At 44.1% G+C, this 23,161-nt stretch overlaps 2 protein-coding genes across 4 annotated transcripts; both read left to right on the top strand.

Moving 5' to 3' along the window:
* The first annotated feature begins 179 nt into the window (after window positions 1–179).
* On the top strand, window positions 180–2,871 carry LOC124044275. Its single transcript, XM_046363915.1, has 2 exons — window positions 180–2,558; window positions 2,640–2,871. Exons 1-2 carry the CDS (start codon window positions 1,938–1,940, stop codon window positions 2,694–2,696), a joined length of 678 nt encoding a protein of 225 aa, XP_046219871.1. The 5' UTR covers window positions 180–1,937; the 3' UTR covers window positions 2,697–2,871.
* Window positions 2,872–7,980: 5,109 nt separating this feature from the next.
* LOC124044274 (interleukin-10 receptor subunit beta-like) lies at window positions 7,981–20,667 on the top strand. 3 transcript variants are annotated; one of them, XM_046363912.1, is made up of 7 exons: window positions 7,981–8,067; window positions 13,222–13,348; window positions 13,907–14,079; window positions 14,405–14,559; window positions 16,327–16,474; window positions 16,650–16,795; window positions 19,532–20,667. In XM_046363912.1, the coding sequence occupies exons 2-7, from the start codon at window positions 13,275–13,277 to the stop codon at window positions 19,667–19,669; spliced, it is 834 nt and encodes a 277-aa protein (XP_046219868.1). In that variant the 5' UTR covers window positions 7,981–8,067; window positions 13,222–13,274; the 3' UTR covers window positions 19,670–20,667. The 3 variants fall into 3 exon arrangements, with proteins under 3 accessions (XP_046219868.1, XP_046219867.1, XP_046219870.1); XM_046363911.1 differs by lacking the exon at window positions 7,981–8,067 and adding an exon at window positions 11,609–12,683; XM_046363914.1 differs by lacking the exon at window positions 7,981–8,067 and having other exon boundaries at window positions 13,262–13,367.
* Window positions 20,668–23,161: the final 2,494 nt, after the last annotated feature.

Below are 23,161 nucleotides of genomic sequence, written 5' to 3'. Positions count from 1 at the left end.
GGGAACAGTGGGTTAACTGCCTTGTTCAGGGGAACAGTGGGTTAACTGCCTTGTTCAGGGGAACAGTGGGTTAACTGCCTTGTTCAGGGGAACAGTGGGTTAACTGCCTTGTTCAGGGGAACAGTGGGTTAACTGCCTTGTTCAGGGGAACAGGGGGTTAACTGCCTTGTTCAGGGGAACAGGGGGGTTAACTGCCTTGTTCAGGGGCAGAACGAGCAGATGTTTTACCTTGTCAGCTCGGGGATTCGATCCAGCAACCTTTCGGATACTAGTCCAACGCTCTAACCACTAGGCTACCGACTGCTCCTTTATCTGCATTAGGTGAAAATAACTGTTTATCTCTCCTATTGCTTTGACTTCTCTTGTATTTTCAGAGCAGTTCAAATTTAAAAGAGAAAGAGCCAATGTATTTGCCTCACTACCCAGACTCCTCGCTCTGGCCATATGCTACGCCACGCCAACGGACGTTAGTTTCTTCTCCGAAATGAGTCTGGATCCGAGTACCTCCCCCAACGATTTCTAGAATGCAAACCCTTTCTAACCATTCTGATTGGTCCCAGAAACTGATGGATTGGACCAGAGCCAGAACACACGGTAAAGCGGCGTTTAGAAAATGTGTCATTGGGTTTTGATACTCTGATTGGTCAGAGATGATCCAATTGCTGATGACTTTGTTTTGTACAACACCCCCTCCTTTTGATGTCAGTTTGACTGAAGTATGGAGCGAACGACAGAACAGCGGAAGTATTTAGTTTGAGTCGGCAGTCAACCAATAGTATTGATATGGACTGTACTATATTATTGCAGTTTTTTTTTAAAGTATTTAGACATATAGAATTGTTTTTTTTACCTCATTAAATTGTTAGTTTTTCCCAATTGCTAAAACACAATTTTGAAAACTAGGCTGGTTTTATCCAAATACTTAACACAATTCACAAAACCACACACCCAAACTGCAAAATGAAGCACTGCAACAAACTACACATATCAAAATCAAACGTTTGCACGAAATGGCACACACTTTATTCATATTACCAGATTTTTGTGTAACCAACTTCACACTGTTGGACATAATGAAAAGCACTCTCATCTTTAGGATGCTTTGCCATAATACTAAAATAGTTCAAATTCTAGAAGATTCTTCAGATGCACAGAAATATTTGCAGATACACACACATGCTGTTGAAACATTTTATTTTTCACCAAAACAAGTCAGTGCAACATACGCACAGCAGATATATTTACTTTGGACTGAACAAAAATATGCAAAACAAAAAAAAAGTCAACTGAAAAAGAAAAGTGCAGAAAAAAATATATAGAAAAAAAGAGGCATGAAAAATAATTAGGCAGCATCTTGTCTCACAGCTGGGTCTGGCCACAATGCCTCGTCCACATCACAGGCAGCATCTTGTCTGACAGCTGGGTCTGGTCACAATGCCTCGTCCACATCACAGGCAGCATCTTGTCTGACAGCTGGGTCTGGTCACAATGCCTCGTCCACATCACAGGCAGCATCTTGTCTGACAGCTGGGTCTGGTCACAATGCCTCGTCCACATCACAGGCAGCATCTTGTCTGACAGCTGGGTCTGGCCACAATGCCTCGTCCACATCACAGGCAGCATCTTGCCTCACAGCTGGGTCTGGCCACAACGCCTCGTCTACATCACAGGCAATATCTTCCCTTGCCAGACATCGAGGGAAGAAGCGCCTTGAGTGCCTTTATCCATCCCTGAATCGCACCCACATCAATCTCATCACATGCCTCTTCCATAGCCTACACAAGAGGCCTGCGCACTAAGGGCTGCCGGTCGTACACCTTCCACCGTCGTGCTGAAAATAACTCTTTTATGGGGTTTAGAAATGGTGAGTATGGTGGGAGGTATTGCACGAGACATGGTGGGTGGTCAGCGAACCAGTTTTGGACTGGTGCTGAACGATGAGAGCTCACGTTGTCCCATACTACAACGTACCGGGTTCTTTGATCTGCATCATTCATACGCTCTGGTGGTATGAGAATGTTGTGGAGTCTGTCCATAAATGTGAGAATATGGGCTGTGTTGTATGGTCCAAGGTTGGCATGACGGTGGAGGACACCATGCCTATTGGAGATGGCAGCGCACAGTGTGATGTTCCCACCACGTCGGCCAGGAACATCTATAATGAGGTGGAGGACACCATGCCTATTGGAGATGGCAGCCCACAGTGTGATGTTCCACCCACGTTGGCCAGGAACATCTATAATGAGGTGGAGGACACCATGCCTATTGGAGATGGCAGCACACATTGTGATGTTCCCACCACGTTGGCCAGGAACATCTATAATGAGGTGGAGGACACCATGCCTATTGGAGATGGCAGCGCACAGTGTGATGTTCCCACCACGTTGGCCAGGAACATCTATAATGAGGTGGAGGACACCATGCCTATTGGAGATGGCAGCCCACAGTGTGATGTTCCCACCACGTTGGCCAGGAACATCTATAATGAGGTGGAGGACACCATGCCTATTGGAGATGGCAGCGCACATTGTGATGTTCCCACCACGTTGGCCAGGAACATCTATAATGAGGTGGAGGACACCATGCCTATTGGAGATGGCAGCACACATTGTGATGTTCCCACCACGTTGGCCAGGAACATCTATCATGGCTCTGTGGCCAATGACGTTTCTCCCACTTCTTCTGGTCTCTGCTAGGTTGAACCCAGCCTCATCTATAAAGATGAACTCATGTGGGTTTGCATGAGCATCCATCTCCAGTACTCCCTGAAAACAAAGAACAAAAACAGTCAATATGGTGTTATCCAGTACACTGGGAAACAATGTGTGTAGTGTACTGCAGTCAATATGGTGTTATCCAGTACACTGGGAAACTATGCTGTGTGTAGTGTACTACAGTCAATATGGTGTTATCCAGTACACTGGGAAACTATGCTGTGTGTAGTGTACTGCAGTCAATATGGTGTTATCCAGTACACTGGGAAACTATGTGTGTAGTGTACTGCAGTCAATATGGTGTTATCCAGTACACTGGGAAACTATGCTGTGTGTAGTGTACTACAGTCAATATGGTGTTATCCAGTACACTGGGAAACCATGTTGTGTGTAGTGTACTGCAGTCAATATGGTGTTATCCAGTACACTGGGAAACCATGTTGTGTGTAGTGTACTGCAGTCAATATGGTGTTATCCAGTACACTGGGAAACAATTCTGTGTGTAGTGTACTACAGTCAATATGGTGTTATCCAGTACACTGGGAAACCATGTTGTGTGTAGTGTACTACAGTCAATATGGTGTTATCCAGTACACTGGGAAACCATGTTGTGTGTAGTGTACTGCAGTCAATATGGTGTTATCCAGTACACTGGGAAACCATGTTGTGTGTAGTGTACTGCAGTCAATATGGTGTTATCCAGTACACTGGGAAACCATGTTGTGTGTAGTGTACTGCAGTCAATATGGTGTTATCCAGTACACTGGGAAACCATGTTGTGTGTAGTGTACTGCAGTCAATATGGTGTTATCCAGTACACTGGGAAACAATTCTGTGTGTAGTGTACTACAGTCAATATGGTGTTATCCAGTACACTGGGAAACCATGTTGTGTGTAGTGTACTACAGTCAATATGGTGTTATCCAGTACACTGGGAAACAATGTTGTGTGTAGTGTGCAGCTGTAGGACCTTCTGTGGATCTGTGGATGCCAAATCTTTTCAGTCACCTGAGGGGAAAACTTGTCCTCTTCACAACTGTCTTGGTGGGTTTGGACCATGATAGTTTGTTGTGGACAGTCAATATGGTGGATGATGTGGCAACCAAGGTTGTTCTGATTTCACTCTCTGTCCAGCCTCTCGCATTGTCAGCCCCATGGTTGATGACATGATCAACTAAGGTTGTTCTGATTTCATTTGAAAGTTGTCTTTGGCCATGAATTCCTCTACCAGCTCTACCCCTACCTCTCACTCTTCCTCCCCCTCTCATTCTCACCCTTCCTCTACATCTCCCTGCAACGGCTTCCATTGTTGTTGTAAAACAAAAGGTGCTCACCTGTGGTCTTTTCATGGTGCTTACTTCCTGATTGAAGTGGTAACAATTAACCATTGAGGTGTTTGGCCAGGTGGCACATGTATTGGCCAATTAGCTCATGTCCTGTCATTTTGAATGACAGTGTTTTGAAATGGCCAACATGTGACTTTATGTCAGATTGTTGTGTGTTATGCAGAGAACCGTGTGAAGTGCATTTAAAACATGCCATTTAGAATTACAAAATGTGTGTAAAGCAGAACATGTGTTTAGACTTTTGGAGACTTGAGAAGAAGGTTTTGTACTCTGTGTGTCATTTTAAATAATTGTGCTGTGCATGTCGTTTTAGTGTGCTAGCAATGTAAAGTACATATTACCTCGACGGAGTTCTCAAGTTGCTAACTTGAATGTGAGAGCCATTATCAAAAGTTAAATTAGGTTTACAAGTACTTTGGGGTTATATTATCGATGTTCACAGACAGCATTAGCCAGTAGTACTAATGCTAACGGGCAAACGGTCAAGGGCATCATTGGTCAAGCTATACAATACAGTATTCTGTACTTATTCAGAAGGTCAACATACTTTTTAGTGTTTATGCGATCATCGTAGTAGTACTTGTTTACTTGCTTTTTGCTATACTGTAAGAAACATTTAATCTGTTACATATTCAGGAAAAAGTCGTCCTTTTGAAGTGTGTATTATACATTTGTTGTAATCTGTAAAATTACAACAAATGTAAAATAAATGTAATATTTGTTAACGCCAAGGGTGCAATGAATAATACAAACATATTGTAATGAGTCTTAAAGACCATTATTTTAATCCTTCATTTTTTTTAATGTAATAAAATATTTTTCTATACCATCTGAACATTTTGTTTTATTGTTTGTTATAAACACAGTTAAGAAACTATTCAGTACAACATTAGAAGCTTTTTATGTTCCTGACAGATATCCTTCAAACCACAGAAACACAACTAATACAGCAAACACTTCAAAATATTACATCAAAATGGACAGCAAAGAAATACACTGAGTGTACAAAACATTAGGAACACCTTCCTAATATTGAGTTGCACCCCTCAGATCAGTCAATTCGTCGGGGCATGGACTCCACAAGGTGCCGAAAGCGTTCCACAGGGATGCTGGCCCATGTTGACTCCAATGCTTCCTACAGTTGTGTCAAGTTGGCTGGATTTCCTTTGGGTGGTGGACCATTCTTGATTACACACAGGAAACTGTTGAGCGTGAAAAAACCAGCAGCTTTGCAGTTCTTGACACTCAAACCGGTGCGCCTGACACCTACTACCATACCCCGTTCAAAAGCAATTAAATATTTTGTCTTGCCCATTCACCCTCTGAATGGCACACACACAATGTATGTCCCAAGGTTTAAAAATCCTTCTTTAACCCATCTCCTCCCCTTCATCTACACTGATTGAAGTGGATTTAACAAGTGACCTCAATAAGGGATCATAGCTTTAATCTGGATTGGTCAGTGTGTGTCATGGAAAGAGCAGCTTCCGTTACCTACAGTATCTTATCTTCATTGTCAAGAAAATAATGTTTCAGAGAACATGTTTGATTTGTTTATCTCTGGTACTAATATTTTGCTCTACTGTAATATCTCTCTCTGGTGTCCTGTTTAATACCCGTCTCTCTGGTGTCCTGTTTAATACCCGTCTCTCTGGTGTCCTGTTTAATACCTGTCTCTCTGGTGTCCTGTTTAATACCCGTCTCTCTGGTGTCCTGTTTAATACCCGTCTCTCTGGTGTCCTGTTTAATACCCGTCTCTCTGGTGTCCTGTTTAATACCTGTCTCTCTGGTGTCCTGTTTAATACCCGTCTCTGGTGTCCTGTTTAATACCTGTCTCTCTCTCTGGTGTCCTGTTTAATACCCGTCTCTCTGGTGTCCTGTTTAATACCCGTCTCTCTGGTGTCCTGTTTAATACCTGTCTCTCTCTCTGGTGTCCTGTTTAATACCCGTCTCTCTGGTGTCCTGTTTAATACCTGTCTCTCTGGTGTCCTGTTTAATACCCGTCTCTCTGGTGTCCTGATTAATACCTGTCTCTCTGGTGTCCTGTTTAATAGCCGTCTCTCTGGTGTCCTGTTTAATACCCGTCTCTCTCTCTGGTGTCCTGTTTAATACCTGTCTCTCTCTCTGGTGTCCTGTTTAATACCCGTCTCTCTGGTGTCCTGTTTAATACCTGTCTCTCTGGTGTCCTGTTTAATACCTGTCTCTCTGGTGTCCTGTTTAATACCCGTCTCTCTGGTGTCCTGTTTAATACCCGTCTCTCTGGTGTCCTGTTTAATACCTGTCTCTCTCTCTCTGGTGTCCGGTTTAATACCCGTCTCTCTGGTGTCCTGTTTAATACCCGTCTCTCTGGTGTCCTGTTTAATACCCGTCTCTCTGGTGTCCTGTTTAATACCCGTCTCTCTGGTGTCCTGTTTAATACCCGTCTCTCTGGTGTCCTGTTTAATACCCGTCTCTCTGGTGTCCTGTTTAATACCCGTCTCTCTGGTGTCCTGTTTAATACCTGTCTCTCTCTCTGGTGTCCTGTTTAATACCTGTCTCTCTGGTGTCCTGTTTAATACCCGTCTCTCTCTCTGGTGTCCTGTTTAATACCTGTCTCTCTCTCTGGTGTCCTGTTTAATACCTGTCTCTCTCTCTGGTGTCCTGTTTAATACCTGTCTCTCTCTCTGGTGTCCTGTTTAATACCTGTCTCTCTCTCTGGTGTCCTGTTTAATACCTGTCTCTCTGGTGTCCTGTTTAATACCCGTCTCTCTGGTGTCCTGTTTAATACCCGTCTCTCTGGTGTCCTGTTTAATACCTGTCTCTCTCTCTGGTGTCCTGTTTAATACCTGTCTCTCTCTCTGGTGTCCTGTTTAAAACCTGTCTCTCTGGTGTCCTGTTTAATACCTGTCTCTCTCTCTCTGGTGTCCGGTTTAATACCCGTCTCTCTGGTGTCCTGTTTAATACCTCTCTCTCTGGTGTCCTGTTTAATACCCGTCTCTCTGGTGTCCTGTTTAATACCTGTCTCTCTGGTGTCCTGTTTAATACCCGTCTCTCTGGTGTCCTGTTTAATACCTGTCTCTCTCTCTGGTGTCCTGTTTAATACCTGTCTCTCTCTCTGGTGTCCTGTTTAATACCTGTCTCTCTCTCTGGTGTCCTGTTTAATACCTGTCTCTCTCTCTGGTGTCCTGTTTAATACCTGTCTCTCTGGTGTCCTGTTTAATACCCGTCTCTCTGGTGTCCTGTTTAATACCCGTCTCTCTGGTGTCCTGTTTAATACCCGTCTCTCTCTGGTGTCCTGTTTAATACCTGTCTCTCTCTGGTGTCCTGTTTAATACCTGTCTCTCTCTGGTGTCCTGTTTAATACCTGTCTCTCTCTGGTGTCCTGTTTAATACCCGTCTCTCTGGTGTCCTGTTTAATACCCGTCTCTCTCTCTGGTGTCCTGTTTAATACCTGTCTCTCTCTCTGGTGTCCTGTTTAATACCTGTCTCTCTGGTGTCCTGTTTATTACCCGTCTCTCTGGTGTCCTGTTTAATACCCGTCTCTCTGGTGTCCTGTTTAATACCTGTCTCTCTGGTGTCCTGTTTAATACCTGTCTCTCTGGTGTCCTGTTTAATACCCGTCTCTCTCTCTGGTGTCCTGTTTAATACCCGTCTCTCTCTCTGGTGTCCTGTTTAATACCCGTCTCTCTCTCTGGTGTCCTGTTTAATACCCGTCTCTCTCTCTGGTGTCCTGTTTAATACCCGTCTCTCTCTCTGGTGTCCTGTTTAATACCTGTCTCTCTCTGGTGTCCTGTTTAATACCCGTCTCTCTGGCTGGTGTCCTGTTCTGTGTGACTGTCTTATCATTTTATATTTTTTTGTCTGCGTCTCCCTCCCTTTCTCTCTATATGTCGATATGTTTCAGTGGTGTGCCTGCCCCCAGTCTTTAGCAACGTGTCCATTGTCTCCTTCAACCTTGAGCACACTCTGACCTGGCTGCCCTGTCCAGGGACTCCTGCCAACACCCACTTCACAGTTCAGAGCCTCAGGTACGCTCTTACTCTTCAGTCCCATGCTTTCCTTTTCCGATCCTTCTAGTGTAGCTGCTGAGTAAGTGCTTTCCTTTTCCGATCCTTCTCGTGTAACTGCTGAGTAAGTGCTTTCCTTTTCCGATCCTTCTCGTGTAACTACTGAGTAAGTGCTTTCCTTTTCCGATCCTTCTAGTGTAGCTGCTGAGTTAAGTGCTTTCCTTTTCCGATCCTTCTAGTGTAGCTGCTGAGTAAGTGCTTTCCTTTTCCGATCCTTCTCGTGTAACTGCTGAGTAAGTGCTTTCCTTTTTCGATCCTTCTAGTGTAGCTGCTGAGTAAGTGCTTTCCTTTTTCGATCCTTCTCGTGTAACTGCTGAGTAAGTGCTTTCATTTCAGCTGGTTACATGGTAAAGGCAAAATACTGACTCACTGCAGTCTAGCACAGGCACACCACTGGTAGAAATAGAGAGAAGGGGGGGAAAAAAAGTGATTTAATCCATGTAAGGGCTGTAAACATGAAGAAGGGGTCTGAATACATTCCGAATGCGCTGGATCTCCTTCATTTGGAGGTTGTTGTTGTTTTACAGTGTAGAGATACGTCCAAGGGTACATATACCTAAAAAAGAAAGTTCTGAGAATCTGGTCAAAACCCTCTCACATTTTCTTTTGAATTGAACCTGACAATAACACCAGGACTGAGGATGACAAAGTAGATCAGTATTTAGTCTAATATAATAATTACATCCGGCACATTTTTCCTCTCTGAGGGGTTCTTTACCTCGTACTGCAGATGTAGATACGTGTGGTTTTTTCAGACTACTTCCTCTCACCAGAACACACCCTGTTTGTGTTCAAGGAAACTCACCTCTCGCTCTAAGAATTACACCACCACAAGTTCAGGGGGAGGGGGCTCATCTCTAACCCACAGGTTCAGGGGGAGGTGGCTAATCTCTAACCCACAGGTTCAGGGGGAGGGGGCTAATCTCTAACCCACAGGTTCAGGGGGAGGGGGCTAATCTCTAACCCACAGGTTCAGGGGGAGGGGGCTAATCTCTAACCCACAGGGGGAGGGGGCTCATCTCTAACCCACAGGGGGAGGGGGCTCATCTCTAACCCACAGGGGGAGGGGGCTCATCTCTAACCCACAGGGGGAGGGGGCTCATCTCTAACCCACAGGGGGAGGGGCTCATCTCTAACCCACAGGGGAGGGGGCTCATCTCTAACCCACAGGGGGGAGGGGGCTCATCTCGAACCCACAGGTTCAGGGGGAGGGGGCTCATCTCTAACCCACAGGGGGGGGGGGCTCATCTCTAACCCACAGGGGAGGGGGCTCATCTCTAACCCACAGGGGGAGGGGGCTCATCTCTAACCCACAGGGGAGGGGGCTCATCTCTAACCCACAGGGGAGGGGGCTCATCTCTAACCCACAGGGGGAGGGGGCTCATCTCTAACCCACAGGGGAGGGGGCTCATCTCTAACCCACAGGGGGAGGGGGCTCATCTCTAACCCACAGGGGGAGGGGGCTCATCTCTAACCCACAGGGGGAGGGGGCTCATCTCTAACCCACAGGGGAGGGGGCTCATCTCTAACCCACAGGGGAGGGGCTCATCTCTAACCCACAGGGGAGGGGGCTCATCTCTAACCCACAGGGGGAGGGGGCTCATCTCGAACCCACAGGTTCAGGGGGAGGGGGCTCATCTCGAACCCACAGGTTCAGGGGAGGGGGCTCATCTCGAACCCACAGGGGAGGGGGCTCATCTCTAACCCACAGGTTCAGGGGAGGGGGCTAATCTCTAACCCACAGGTTCAGGGGGAGGGGCTAATCTCTAACCCACAGGTTCAGGGGGAGGGGGCTAATCTCTAACCCACAGGTTCAGGGGGAGGGGGCTCATCTCTAACCCACAGGTTCAGGGGGAGGGGGCTCATCTCGAACCCACAGGTTCAGGGGAGGGGGCTCATCTCGAACCCACAGGTTCAGGAGGAGGGGGCTCATCTCTAACCCACAGGTTCAGGGGAGGGGGCTCATCTCTAACCCTCAGGGGGAGGGGGCTCATCTTTAACCCACAGGTTCAGGGGGAGGGGGCTCATCTCTAACCTTCAGGTTTAGCGGGAGGGGGCTCATCTCCCATCTCTAACCCACAGTTTATTGTGTGCAAAAGGCATGAGGAGGTAGGCGAATAATTACAATTTTGCAGATTAACACTGGAGTGATAAATGATCAAATGGTCATGTACAGGTAGAGATACTGGTGTGCAAAAGAGCAGAAAAGTAAATAAATATAAACAGTATGGGGATGAGGTAGGTAAAATGGGTGGGCTATTTACCGATAGACTATGTACAGCTGCAGCGATCGGTTAGCTGCTCAGATAGCAGATGTTTGAAGTTGGTGGGGGAGATAAAAGTCTCCAACTTCAGCGATTTTTGCAATTCGTTCCAGTCACAGGCAGCAGAGAACTGGAACGAAAGGCGGCCAAATTAGGTATTGGCTTTAGGGATGATCAGTGAGATACACCTGCTGGAGCGCGTGCTACGGGTGGGTGTTGCCATCGTGACCAGTGAACTGAGATAAGGCGGAGCTTTACCTAGCATGGACTTGTAGATGACCTGAAGCCAGTGGGTCTGGCGACGAATATGTAGCGAGGGCCAGCCGACTAGAGCATACAGGTCGCAGTGGTGGGTGGTATAAGGTGCTTTAGTAACAAAACGGATGACACTGATAAACTGCATCCAGTTTGCTGAGTAGAGTATTGGAAGCTATTTTGTAGATGACATCGCCGAAGTCGAGGATCGGTAGGATAGTCAGTTTTACTTGGGTAAGTTTGGCGGCGTGAGTGAAGGAGGCTTTGTTGCAGAATAGAAAGCCGACTCTAGATTTGATTTTAGATTGGAGCTGTTTGATACGAATCTGGAAGGAGAGTTTACAGTCTAGCCAGACTCCTAGGTACTTATAGGTGTCCACATATTCTAGGTCGGAACCATCCAGGGTGGTGATGCTAGTCGGGCGTGCGGGTGCAGGTAGCGAATGGTTGAAAAGCATGCATTTGGTTTTACTAGCGTTTAAGAGCAGTTTGAGGCCACGGAAGGAGTGTTGTATGGCATTGAAGCTCGTTTGGAGGTTAGATAGCACAGTGTCCAAGGAAGGGACGGAAGTATACAGAATGGTGTCATCTGCGTAGAGGTGGATCAGGGAATCACCCGCAGCAAGAGCAACATCATTGAAATATACAGAGAAAAGAGAATTGAACCCTGTGGCACCCCCATAGAGACTGCCAGAGGACCGGACAACATGCCGTCCGATTTGACACTCTGAACTCTGTCTGCAAAGTAATTGGTGAACCAGGCAAGACAGTCATTAGAAAAACCGAGGCTACTGAGTCTGCCGATAAGAATATGGTGATTAACAGAGTCGAAAGCCTTGGCCAGGTCGATGAAGACGGCTGCACAGTACTGTCTTTTATTGATGTCGGTTATGATATCGTTTAGTACCTTGAGTGTGGCTGAGGTGCACCCGTGACCGGCTCGGAAACCAGATTGCACAGCGGAGAAGGTAGGTGGGATTCGAGATGGTCAGTGACCTGTTGGTGTGTGGTACTGACCCTTGTGTGTCTGTCTGTCCCTCAGTGTCTGTGGTACCGACTTCAACTGTATATATAAACTCAGCAAAAAAGAAATGTCCCTCTTTCAGGAGCCTGTCTTTAAACTAAGATGAGTATTTTGATTTCCTGTCACACTCACAGTCGACTCCTTTCTTTTTGCTGGTAACCCAGGCTGAAAACACTCCTAAAGCACCAGGAATATTCTATATTCCTACCAAGAAGTACAGAATATTCTGTACTTCTTGGTAGGAATAAAACGAAAATATAAATTTAATAAATATTGTTGTGTTTCCCATTATTCCTGTCTAATTTTAACACCATAAATGACAAACAATGTCGATTTCCGTTTTTCAAATTCGGGAACAATAAATTAGCCTTTTTCCGTTTTGACTCAGAAATCAAAGTAACGAATGTAACGTTACAAAGAAGCAAGGTGAAGCAGCAGTTCAGGCAATCTTGCAAGTCAGAACAATACTTGACAAATACATTTCATTTTTATATTTGAAAAATTACTTGACAAGCAGTAGGCATTTAGTATGAAATGTGGAGTGAAACTATATAGTTATGGCGAAACATCACGTGCCCTGTTTTCTATCGAACGTATCAGGCCATCATTTACTCGAAAAACACTGCTCATTCAATCATAATTTGTCGCAATAAAGTAAGACAAAATAAAGATCCACCCCTGTCGAACGGATACACATTTTGTCGATCTTTTGAAAATGAATATTACATCTGCCGTTTCCATTAAGTTAAAACAAGCCTAAAGGTTTTTTTTTCCGACATCGACTAAACTTGGTTCAATGGAAACCTGCCCGGGCTTCTTCTGTATTTATATCACTCAGCTTGGTTTCGCTTCCCCGCAATTCTCCGCCCTTTCAGAAAGTACACAATAAACTCTCAAGAGCGGCCTGAAGCAACTATAGCGGAACATTTCAGTGTCGCTGGACAACACAGAACATCTCTTGGGCAACATGCAATCTACGGTGTTTACTATCTCGTTTGTCAAACTATTCTGCTTAACTTTACATGGAATGACAGGTCAGTATTTCTCTTTCGACTTTACCACAGCATAGTCTCCCAACGTGCTGTCAATCGATTGGCTTTGATTGTAGATTCATGTTTTAAACCATTCAATATCACGACTGGTTTTTACGAACTTGTTGTTGTTGATATTTCGTGATAATTTCACAGTCTATTTTTATAGGCTACATTTATTTAGCACTTATACATTCCATAATCTACTTTTACTGTCACTAGTGGGAACCAATGGAAACACCTCGCATGTTGGTCTCTGTTAGATTGTCATACTGATGATGTAGGCTAAATATATACATAGACAATGGCTTAAGGTTTCACATACTATATGTGGTCAAGAGTGTTCATCTCGAGGAAGTGCAATGGGCTTAATTTATCTCTAAAAAATAAATAATAAAAAAAACTCTTAAAATCGGCCAATACATATAAAATACAATGTTCCTCATCTGACTCAATACCCTTCTGTATCTAAAGCCTGTAATCCCCCTGAATTATGTGTATTTGTCAATATGTTCAACTGTGTCTAACTGTGCTTTTACAGCAGTGTTAGCTGAACTTCCAAGTCCCAGTAACATCAGAATTACCTCCATCAACATGGGACTAGTGTTGGAGTGGGATCCCCCTCAGAACCACACAGGAACCCTCACCTACAGATCAGAATACAAGTGGTAATATGAACACAACCAAGTGAGGGTGAACATTTAAATATGGCACACTTCCTGCTGGGAAAGAGGAGAAATGACACACCCCACAAGTTATCGTCCCCAGAAGAATCTGTGTCATACACACTCACTCACTCACTCACTCACTCACTCACTCACTCACTCACTCACTCACTCACTCACTCACTATATCTATAATTTCACTTATAAAAAAAAAATGTTTTACACAATACTTGGCAGAGCGGGTTTCAGGAATACAAACAGCGTACATACACTGGTAACAATAGTCTTCTTTTTTACCTTTATTTTACTAGGCAAGTCAGTTAAGAACAAATTCTTATTTTCAATGACGGCCTAGGAACAGTGGGTTAACTGCCTGTTCAGGGGCAGAATGACAGATTTGTACCTTGTCAGCTCGGGGATTCGAACTTGCAACCTTTCGGTTACTAGTCCAACGCTCTAACCACTAGGCTACCTGCTGGTTACTAGTCCAACGCTCTAACCACTAGGCTACCCTGCCGTCTACCGCAATAACAACACAGTGGTGTCTTGTTTTGAACACAGGAAGAGCATCAGGAACAGCTACCGGGTCGTATGTTTGGACACAACTGCCCTATGCTGTGACTTCACCAGACATCTAAACAAATTTGGAGTGTACACTTTCCAAGTGAGGGCAGAACGAGAGGGAGAGACATCTCACTGGGTGGAGACTAAGGAGTTTGTTATGGATGAACACAGTGAGTTCCTAGTTACCCATCTGTAACTTCAATCTACATAAGGATTTCATTACACATTCATAACCTAATACATACATGGACATTTCATAGTAGTTTTTTTGTTGCAGTGCACTAGAGATGGGTATGACAATGTAATAACAGGTACTGTTAAACCAGAGGTCAGGGCAAAAGCAGAGTGTATCATTAGACTGGAGCCTGACAGATTTTGCTCTTTAATGGACTATGGTGATCCGCTAGCAGATGCCATGTCATTTCTTTACCCCTGAGAGGTCGCCACTTCCTTTAGGTCACTTTCTTTCCCATGTCTCTCTGTCTCTCTCCACAGCCACTTTAGGCCCTCCCCGTGTGACTCTAGTCTCCAGTGGTGCGAACATTGAAGTGAGCATCGAAGACCCAGTGCTCAGGATCTCTGAGTTTAAAGAGATCTACAATCATGCAACCTTTAACCTCACCTACTGGAAGGAGGGCCAGGAGAAGAAGGTATGGTGGCCATTTTACTTTCCATCTGGGATTATACATTTTGAGTGTAATGTCCACTGCCTACAACCAGGGGATCTGAGGAATGGCGAAACAAAGTAAAGCAGTTTGCCTGACCTTTCACATCTGATGTCATAGTGACAGTAGCCAATAAGGAGTATGAGATGCAGGTTTAGGGTCTGAGCACATAATAATAATAATAATATATGCCATTTAGCAGACACTTTTATCCAAAGCGACTTACAGTCATGTGTGCATACATTCTACGTATGGGTGGTCCCGGGGATCGAACTACTTTCCATCTGCCATTGGTCAATTTGAGAACCGTAGGGGTGATCATCTGGTGACACTTTGAGTACGGTTACATGCACACAACAATGGGATTATAGTAGATAGATTAATATATAATGGGATTTGAGTTTGGACGTATAAGTTTGGCTAACGCTTTTTTATTTTAAGGGGGTCCTTATTAGTGGTCCTTATTACAGTGGTCCTTATTAGTGGTCCTTATTACAGTGGTCCTTATTATAGTGGTCCTTATTACAGTGGTCCTTATTACAGTGGTCCTTATTACTGTGGTCCTTATTAGTGATCCTTATTACAGTGGTCCTTATTACAGTGGTCCTTATTAGTGGTCCTTATTACAGTGGTCCTTATTAGTGGTCCTTATTAGTGGTCCTTATTAGTGGTCCTTATTACAGTGGTCCTTATTACAGTGGTCCTTATTACAGTGGTCCTTATTACAGGTCCTTATTAGTGGTCCTTATTACAGTGGTCCTTATTACAGTGGTCCTTATTACAGTGGTCCTTATTACAGTGGTCCTTATTACAGTGGTCCTTATTACAGTGGTCCTTATTACAGTGGTCCTTATTACAGTGTGTGTAATTACACTTTAACGAGTATTGTAATTCACTGTAACAACCACATGGCAGTAATTGTGGTCTGTAATTACAAAAAAAAGGTGTAACAATGAATGCTTGTCTTCCATGCTTGTGATAAAAGGGCAGGTTGCCCAATACATTCGCCAACTTAGTGTTTAGTGTCTTATCACCTGCGTACAGTTACAACTGTCACAAAGGTTGTGACCCCTCGTCGGTGCGCTGGGTGTCCCAATATATTTTTTTATTATACTTAACCATGAAAGTTCACTGTTGTAAATATATCTCCACTCAATGTTATTGCTAGCGGTTGCCGCCAAAATAAAATGTACCAATCTGGGTTAATTTGGTCATCCCAGATGAGGATAAATACCCTGTTTCAAAGCATATTACATTTAAATGTCTGCCTAAGTACAATGTAATTACTAGGAGTTACACAGGATGTAGATAGTTCAAATGAAGTGTATCTTGAGGTGTACTTACTTGTAACTAATGTAATGTAACTAACTACAGTACATGATCCATACGGACAATCTGGCCCTCCATTTTAAAGCTTCCGGAAGTTTAATTCCAGAATTCACTTCATTTATGTACCTTGTTGTGAAATGAAACTTCCGGAAGCTTTAAAATGAGGGCCGCTCAAGATAAAATGAAGTTTATATAGCTACAGCCTGTGTAAAACCTTAGTAATTACATTGTACTTGGGTAAAACATTAAATGTACTATGCTTTCAAACAATGTTTAAGATAATCAGAGTAAGGTGTTTACATGGCTATTGCATAATGTGCCGGCTGCCAATCAGTTTAATATGAAAAAATTACAATGTGTGTAAAACATACTCATTGCGTGGCGCTCACTGCTTCCTTAATTCTCCTCTATCACCCCCTGCAGGTCAAACGGATGAATGGCATCCAACTGCATGAAGTGGTGTTGGAGCTGGAGCAATGGACCAGGTACTGTTTTCAGGTCTGGGTGGTAACCGAAAGGTTCTTCAAACAAAGCCAGCCCAGCAACGTTACGTGTGAGAGCACCGCTAAGGGTGAGCGCCATCTCTCTCTCTTTCTTGTCCTCCCCTTGTTTTTTACATCTGTAAACACAAATTATGACTATTAGATTGTTCCCTTCAATGATTCTCTGAGTACAAGTCTACTCTTTTGCTCAACTCAATTCTTCGTCCCCGGTGTCCACTTTCCCCAACCCCAAACCGTCTGCAGGCAAGGACAGGCCCTGGGTGATGGCCCTGGGGATGTTTGTGGTGATGGCTGTGTCAGTGCCCCTGGTGGTTCTAGCATTCTGGCACTGCTACAGGGTGGTCAGCTTCCTCAGACCCAAGGTCAAGCTGCCTGGACATTTCACAGTGGTCAGTATGGCGCATGATCAGTGTGTTTCAATGACTAATACACTGTGTGTTTCTTTGTGTGTACTAACTGTATCATTTGTTCCTTTGTTCTTTTGCGAACCCATAAATGACCACTGCGAACCCATAAATGACCACTGCGAACCCATAAATGACCACTGCGAACCCATAAATGACCACTGCGAACCCATAAATGACCACTGCGAACCCATAAATGACCACTGCGAACCCATAAATGACCACTGCGAACCCATAAATGACCACTGCGAACCCATAAATGACCACTGCGAACCCATAAATGACCACTGCGAACCCATAAATGACCACTGCGAACCCATAAATGACCACTGCGAACCCATAAATGACCACTGCGAACCCATAAATGACCACTGCGAACCCATAAATGACCACTGCGAACCCATAAATGACCACTGCGAACCCATAAATGACCACTGCGAACCCATAAATGACCACTGCGAACCCATAAATGACCACTGCGAACCCATAAATGACCACTGCGAACCCATAAATGACCACTGCGAACCATAAATGACCACTGCGAACCCATAAATGACCACTGCGAACCCATAAATGACCACTGCGAACCCATAAATGACCACTGCGAACCCATAAATGACCACTGCGAACCCATAAATGACCACTGCGAACCCATAAATGACCACTGCGAACCCATAAATGACCACTGCGAACCCATAAATGACCACTGCGAACCCATAAATGACCACTGCGAACCCATAAATGACCACTGCGAACCCATAAATGACCACTGCGAACCCATAAATGACCACTGCGAACCCATAAATGACCACTGCGAACCCATAAATGACCACTGCGAACCCATAAATGACCACTGCGAACCCATAAATGACCACTGCGAACCCATAAATGACCACTGCGAACCCATAAATGACCACTGCGAACCCATAAATGACCACTGCGAACCCATAAATGACCACTGCGAACCCATAAATGACCACTGCGAACCCATAAATGACCACTGCGAACCCATAAATGACCACTGCGAACCCATAAATGACCACTGCGAACCCATAAATGACCACTGCGAACCCATAAATGACCACTGCGAACCCATAAATGACCACTGCGAACCCATAGGACTGTCAATGAGGCACATATTATGGATCTCCATTAGTTCCTGTCAAGGCAGCAGTCTTTGGCTGAGTTCCATGTAATCAGTGTGTCCTGTTATATCTTGGCATAATAATGAATGGTTTTAGTCTAATCTCTTGTGGACAGACTGCTTAAACAATAAATGTGCATCTGTTCTGCCAGTGTAATCGATGTGAAATGGCTAGCTAGTTAGCGGTGGTGCGCGCTAATAGCGTTTCAACCGGTGACGTCACTCGCTCTGAGACCTTAAAGTAGTTGTTCCCCTTGCTCTGCAAGTGCTGTCGCGGCGTTTGTGGCGCGATGGGTAACGATGCTTCGTGGGTGTCAGTTGTCTATGTGTGCAGAGGGTGCGAGCCCGGGTTGGGACGAGGGGACGGATGAAAGTTAAACTGTTACACCAGTCACATTCTGTTAAAGGTCCCCAAAGTGCACACATCCCTGGGTCGCACCTCTTTTCAGTTCACTGCGCGACTGGAACGATCTGCAACAAACACTCAAACTGGACAGTTTTATCTCAATCTCCTCATTCAAAGACTTAATCATGGACACTCTTACTGACAGTTGTGGCTGCTTTGTGTGATGTATTGTTGTCTCTACCTTCTTGCCCTTTGCTCTGTTGTCTGTGCCCAACAATGTTTGTACTCTGTTTTGTGCTGCTACTGTGTTGTTGCTACCATGTTGTTGTCATGTTGTGTTGCTACTATGCTGTGTTGTCATGTGTTGTTGCCATGCCATGTTGTTGTCTTTAGGTCTCTCTTTATGTAGTTTAGCTCTGTTGTCGTGATGTGTGTTTTGTCCTATATTTAATCCCAGCCCCCGTCCCCACAGGAGGCCTTTTGCCTTATGGTAGGCCGTCATTGTAAATAAGAATTGTTCTTACTTGACTTGCCTCGTTAAATAAATAAAATATGACCAAATTTTGGTTAATTGAGATTAGTTTGAAAGACCTTTAAGCAGATTAGTCTGAAAGGCCTTTAAGGAGATTAGCTTGGTGTTGCAGTGATGCCGTGACAAAACTAAATTCCCCTTTAAGGCGTCCTCATGCTTCCCATCCGAAACAGTTCAGAACAGTTTGTGTATATATTATGACAATATTTTGTAACTTTTTCGTTCGTTTTAGTCTTCGGTCAAGAGTTGTTGTTTTTTTGGCTCTTTGTGCGCACAGGATTTTTTCTCGAGGCAAGCCGAAGTTGGTAGCCTACACACCTTGTCTGTGATTGGTCAACAGTAGGGATTCTTGAATTAAGTGTTTATTGTCTTTCAACAAGAGACAAATCATGCACATTTTTTAACTTGAGAAATTCTGCACCAAAGATCTTAGATGTAAAATTGCGTGACTAAGATCTCTTCTGCAAAAAAAAATGTCAAAATGAATGTTAGATTTCTCGAGTTATATTAGATTCATTCTGTCTATTAATTCTAGAATTCTATTTAGATAGACAAACAGTACTATTGGTGTTTTTGTTCCAATTTTTTAAGTGAATTAATTTAATTTAATTAAGGGAGTATGCGAGCACACTAATTCGGTTTTCAAGCTGATGCCTTTAGTGTGACCACAGTCTCCTCTCCCCTCCCCACCCCATGCAGTACCTGTTGGATCCTCAGTGCTCCTCCATCCTGGCCTTGCAGAGCAGCCCCCAGCCTGATGAGGTGTACCATGAGGTCAGCATCATGCCTGCGGGGACAGAGACAGAGAGAGAGCGCCCTCTGGTGGACAGAACATAAAGCACACAACCAGACTGACTGACAATACAAAGAAAGGCAGTGTTCGAGAGCATCAACACCGGGACTGACAGGCCGATCTATAAATAATATTAAGTTGTTATTTATGATGCAAGGTGATTGGTTGATCAGTCAGTCTCGACTCACCTTTAATGTCGGCTGCACCCAATCACAAAGATCTTGAAGTGGATGGGGAAGATATGGGTGAAAGACTGATGTGAGGAAGAAACGAAGACATCAATGGATGGCAGAGAAGAGGACGTATCTCTTAGTGAGAAATAATAGTCTAACTGCCATCAGGGATTTAGTTATTTAATTATCCCTGTGATGAAATTCTAAGAGAGATAATTTAGTGTAATGCAGGTGTCATCTACTCGATTCAGCTGCAGGCCCGATTTTTATCTCTTGGGGGTTCGGAAAAAAATCATTACAAATCATTTGTGATCGTATGCAAATTAGCCGCAAGAACCCAAACAAATATATTTGACTGAAACAATCATTTCAGACCTTGTTTCCATTTGTATACGATCCCATGTTTCTATGATGCCTAAAATCACTACGAGCTGATTTCCTGCTGTGAAAAATACAATAAAACATTTGACTGAGAACTTGGGGGGGGGGGCGAATATAACCACTGCCAGTTAGGGAACCCTGGTGTGATGTGTATGATAATGATCAATAATGCCTTTTATTCATTATAGGCCTTGGTACACTGGCATTTTATGATATGATGAGTGTAGGGCAATGGAATGGTGACCCAATATTCCACCAGAGAGAGTTCTCATTATGAGCTGACTGATACGACACACTCCAAATCATTTTATGGAAAATGGCGTTTTTGTATTTAGCTTGTGACACAGCAGTCAAGACATCATGACATCATCAGCAATGGGTCTACAATGAATTCTGAAAGTATTCAGCCCCCTTGACTTTTTCCTCATTTTGTTGCATTACAGCCTTATTCTAAAATGTATTAAAAATATATATTTAAAAAATCCTCATCAATCTACACACTTTGTATTTACTAGGGATCCCCATTAGTTCCTGCCAAGACGCTTCCTGGGGTTTATAATGGATCCCCATTAGTTCCTGCCAAGACTCTTCCTGGGGTTTATAATGGATCCCCATTAGTTCCTGCCAAGACTCTTCCTGGGGTTTATAATGGATCCCCATTAGTTCCTGCCAAGACTCTTCCTGGGGTTTATAATGGATCCCCATTAGTTCCTGCCAAGACTCTTCCTGGGGTTTATAATGGATCCCCATTAGTTCCTGCCAAGACTCTTCCTGGGGTTTATAATGGATCCCCATTAGTTCCTGCCAAGACTCTTCCTGGGGTTTATAATGGATCCCCATTAGCTGCTGCCAAGACTCTTCCTGGGGTTTATAATGGATCCCCATTAGCTGCTGCCAAGACTCTTCCTGGGATTTATAATGGATCCCCATTAGTTCCTGCCAAGACGCTTCCTGGGGTTTATAATGGATCCCTATTAGTTCCTGCCAAGACAGCAGCTACTCTTCCTGGGGTTTATAATGGATCCTCATTCATTCCTTCCAAGACAGCAGCTACTCTTCCTGGGGTTTATTATGGATCCTCATTAGTTCCTACCAAGACAGCAGCTACTCTTCCTGGGGTTTATTATGGATCCCCATTAGTTCCTGCCAAGGCAGCAGCTACTCTTCCTGGGGTTTATTATGGATCCCCATTAGTTCCTGCCAAGGCAGCAGCTACTCTTACTGGGGTTTATTATGGATCTCCATTAGTTCCTGTCAAGGCAGCAGCTACTCTTCCTGGGGTTTATTATGGATCTCCATTAGTTCCTGTCAAGGCAGCAGCTACTCTTCCTGGGGTTTATTATGGATCTCCATTAGTTCCTGCCAAGGCAGCAGCTACCCTTCCTGGGGTTTATTATGGATCTCCATTAGTTCCTGCCAAGGCAGTAGCTACCCTTCCTGGGGTTTATTATGGATCTCCATTAGTTCCTGTCAAGGCAGCAGCTACTCTTCCAGGGGTTTATTATGAATCCCCATTCGTTCCTGCCAAGGCAGCAGCTACTCTTCCTGGGGTCCAAAACACCCACCTTACATATAAAATAACAGATAAAACAGTGAACTATGTTTGTACTGAATGAACTAAAGATAAGACAGGAAATCATATAACATCCCAACACCACCACATGTCCACAACATGTTCAATACCACCATACAACAATGTGTGCGTACTGTTTACATGTGTCTGTACCTTTTGTGTCTCTTCACAGCCCCTGTCGTTCCGTAAGGTGTATTTTTTACCTGCTTTTAAATCTGATTCTACTGTTTGCATCAGTTATCAGATGTGGAATAGAGTTCCATGTAGTCATGGCTCAATGTAGTACTGTGTGCCTCCCATAGTCTTTTCTGGACTTGGGGACTGTGAAGACACCTCTGGTGGCATGTCTTGTGCGGTATGCATGGGTGTCCGAGCTGTGTGCTAGTATTTTAGACAGCTCGGTACATTCAGCTTGTCAACACCCCTTACAAAAACAAGTAATGATGAAGTCCATCTTTCTTCCACTTTCAGTCAAGAGAGATTGACCAGCATGTTATTAATGTTAGCTCTCTGTGTACATTTAAGTGCCAGCCGTGCTGCCCTGTTCTGAGCCAACTGCAATTTTCCTAAGTCCCTCTTTCTGGCACCTGACCACACTACTGCACAGTTGCGTAGGTGCGACAAAACTAGGGCCTGTAGGACCTGCCTTGTTGATAGTGCTGTTAAGAAGGCAGAGCAGAGCTTTATTACTGGACAGACTTCTCCCTATCTTAGTTACTGTTGTATCAATATGTTTTGACCATGACAGTTTACAATCCAGAGTTACTCCAAGCAATTTAGTCACCTCAACTTGCTCAATTTTCACATTATTCATTACGAGACGTAGTTTAGTGAGTGATTTGTCAACGCTTTTATTTTTGGAAATATTTAGGACTAACTTATTCCTTGCTACCCATTCCGAAACTAACTGCAGCTTTTTGATAAGTGTTGCAGTCATTTCAGTCACTGTAGTAGCTGACATGAATAGTGTTGAGTCATCCGCATACATAGACACACTGGCCTTACTCAAAGTCAGTGGCATGTCGTTAGTAAAGATTGAAAAAGTAAGGGGCCTAAACAGCTACCCTGGGGAATTCCTGATTCTACCTGGATTATGTTGGAGAGCATTCCATTAAAGAACACCCTCTGTGTTCTTTTAGACAGGTAACTCTTTATCCACATTATAGCTGGGGGTGTAAAGCCATAACACAAGTTATTCCAGCAGCAGACTATGATCGATAATGTCAAAAAATGCACTGAAGTCTAACAAGACAGCCCCCACAATCAGTTTATCATCAGTCATTTAAGTGCCGTGCTTGTTGAGTGTCCTTCCCTATAACTAAACTACTGAAAGAGCTGCTTCCTGTGCTTGGCCCTCCTATGTTAAACATAATAAATGGCTCTCTATCCACTGGATGTGTACCAAACTC

The sequence above is a fragment of the Oncorhynchus gorbuscha genome, linkage group LG09, assembly GCF_021184085.1.
Source record: "Oncorhynchus gorbuscha isolate QuinsamMale2020 ecotype Even-year linkage group LG09, OgorEven_v1.0, whole genome shotgun sequence".
Taxonomy (NCBI): Eukaryota; Metazoa; Chordata; class Actinopteri; order Salmoniformes; family Salmonidae; genus Oncorhynchus; species Oncorhynchus gorbuscha.
This window is presented reverse-complemented; position numbering and strand designations above follow the sequence as displayed.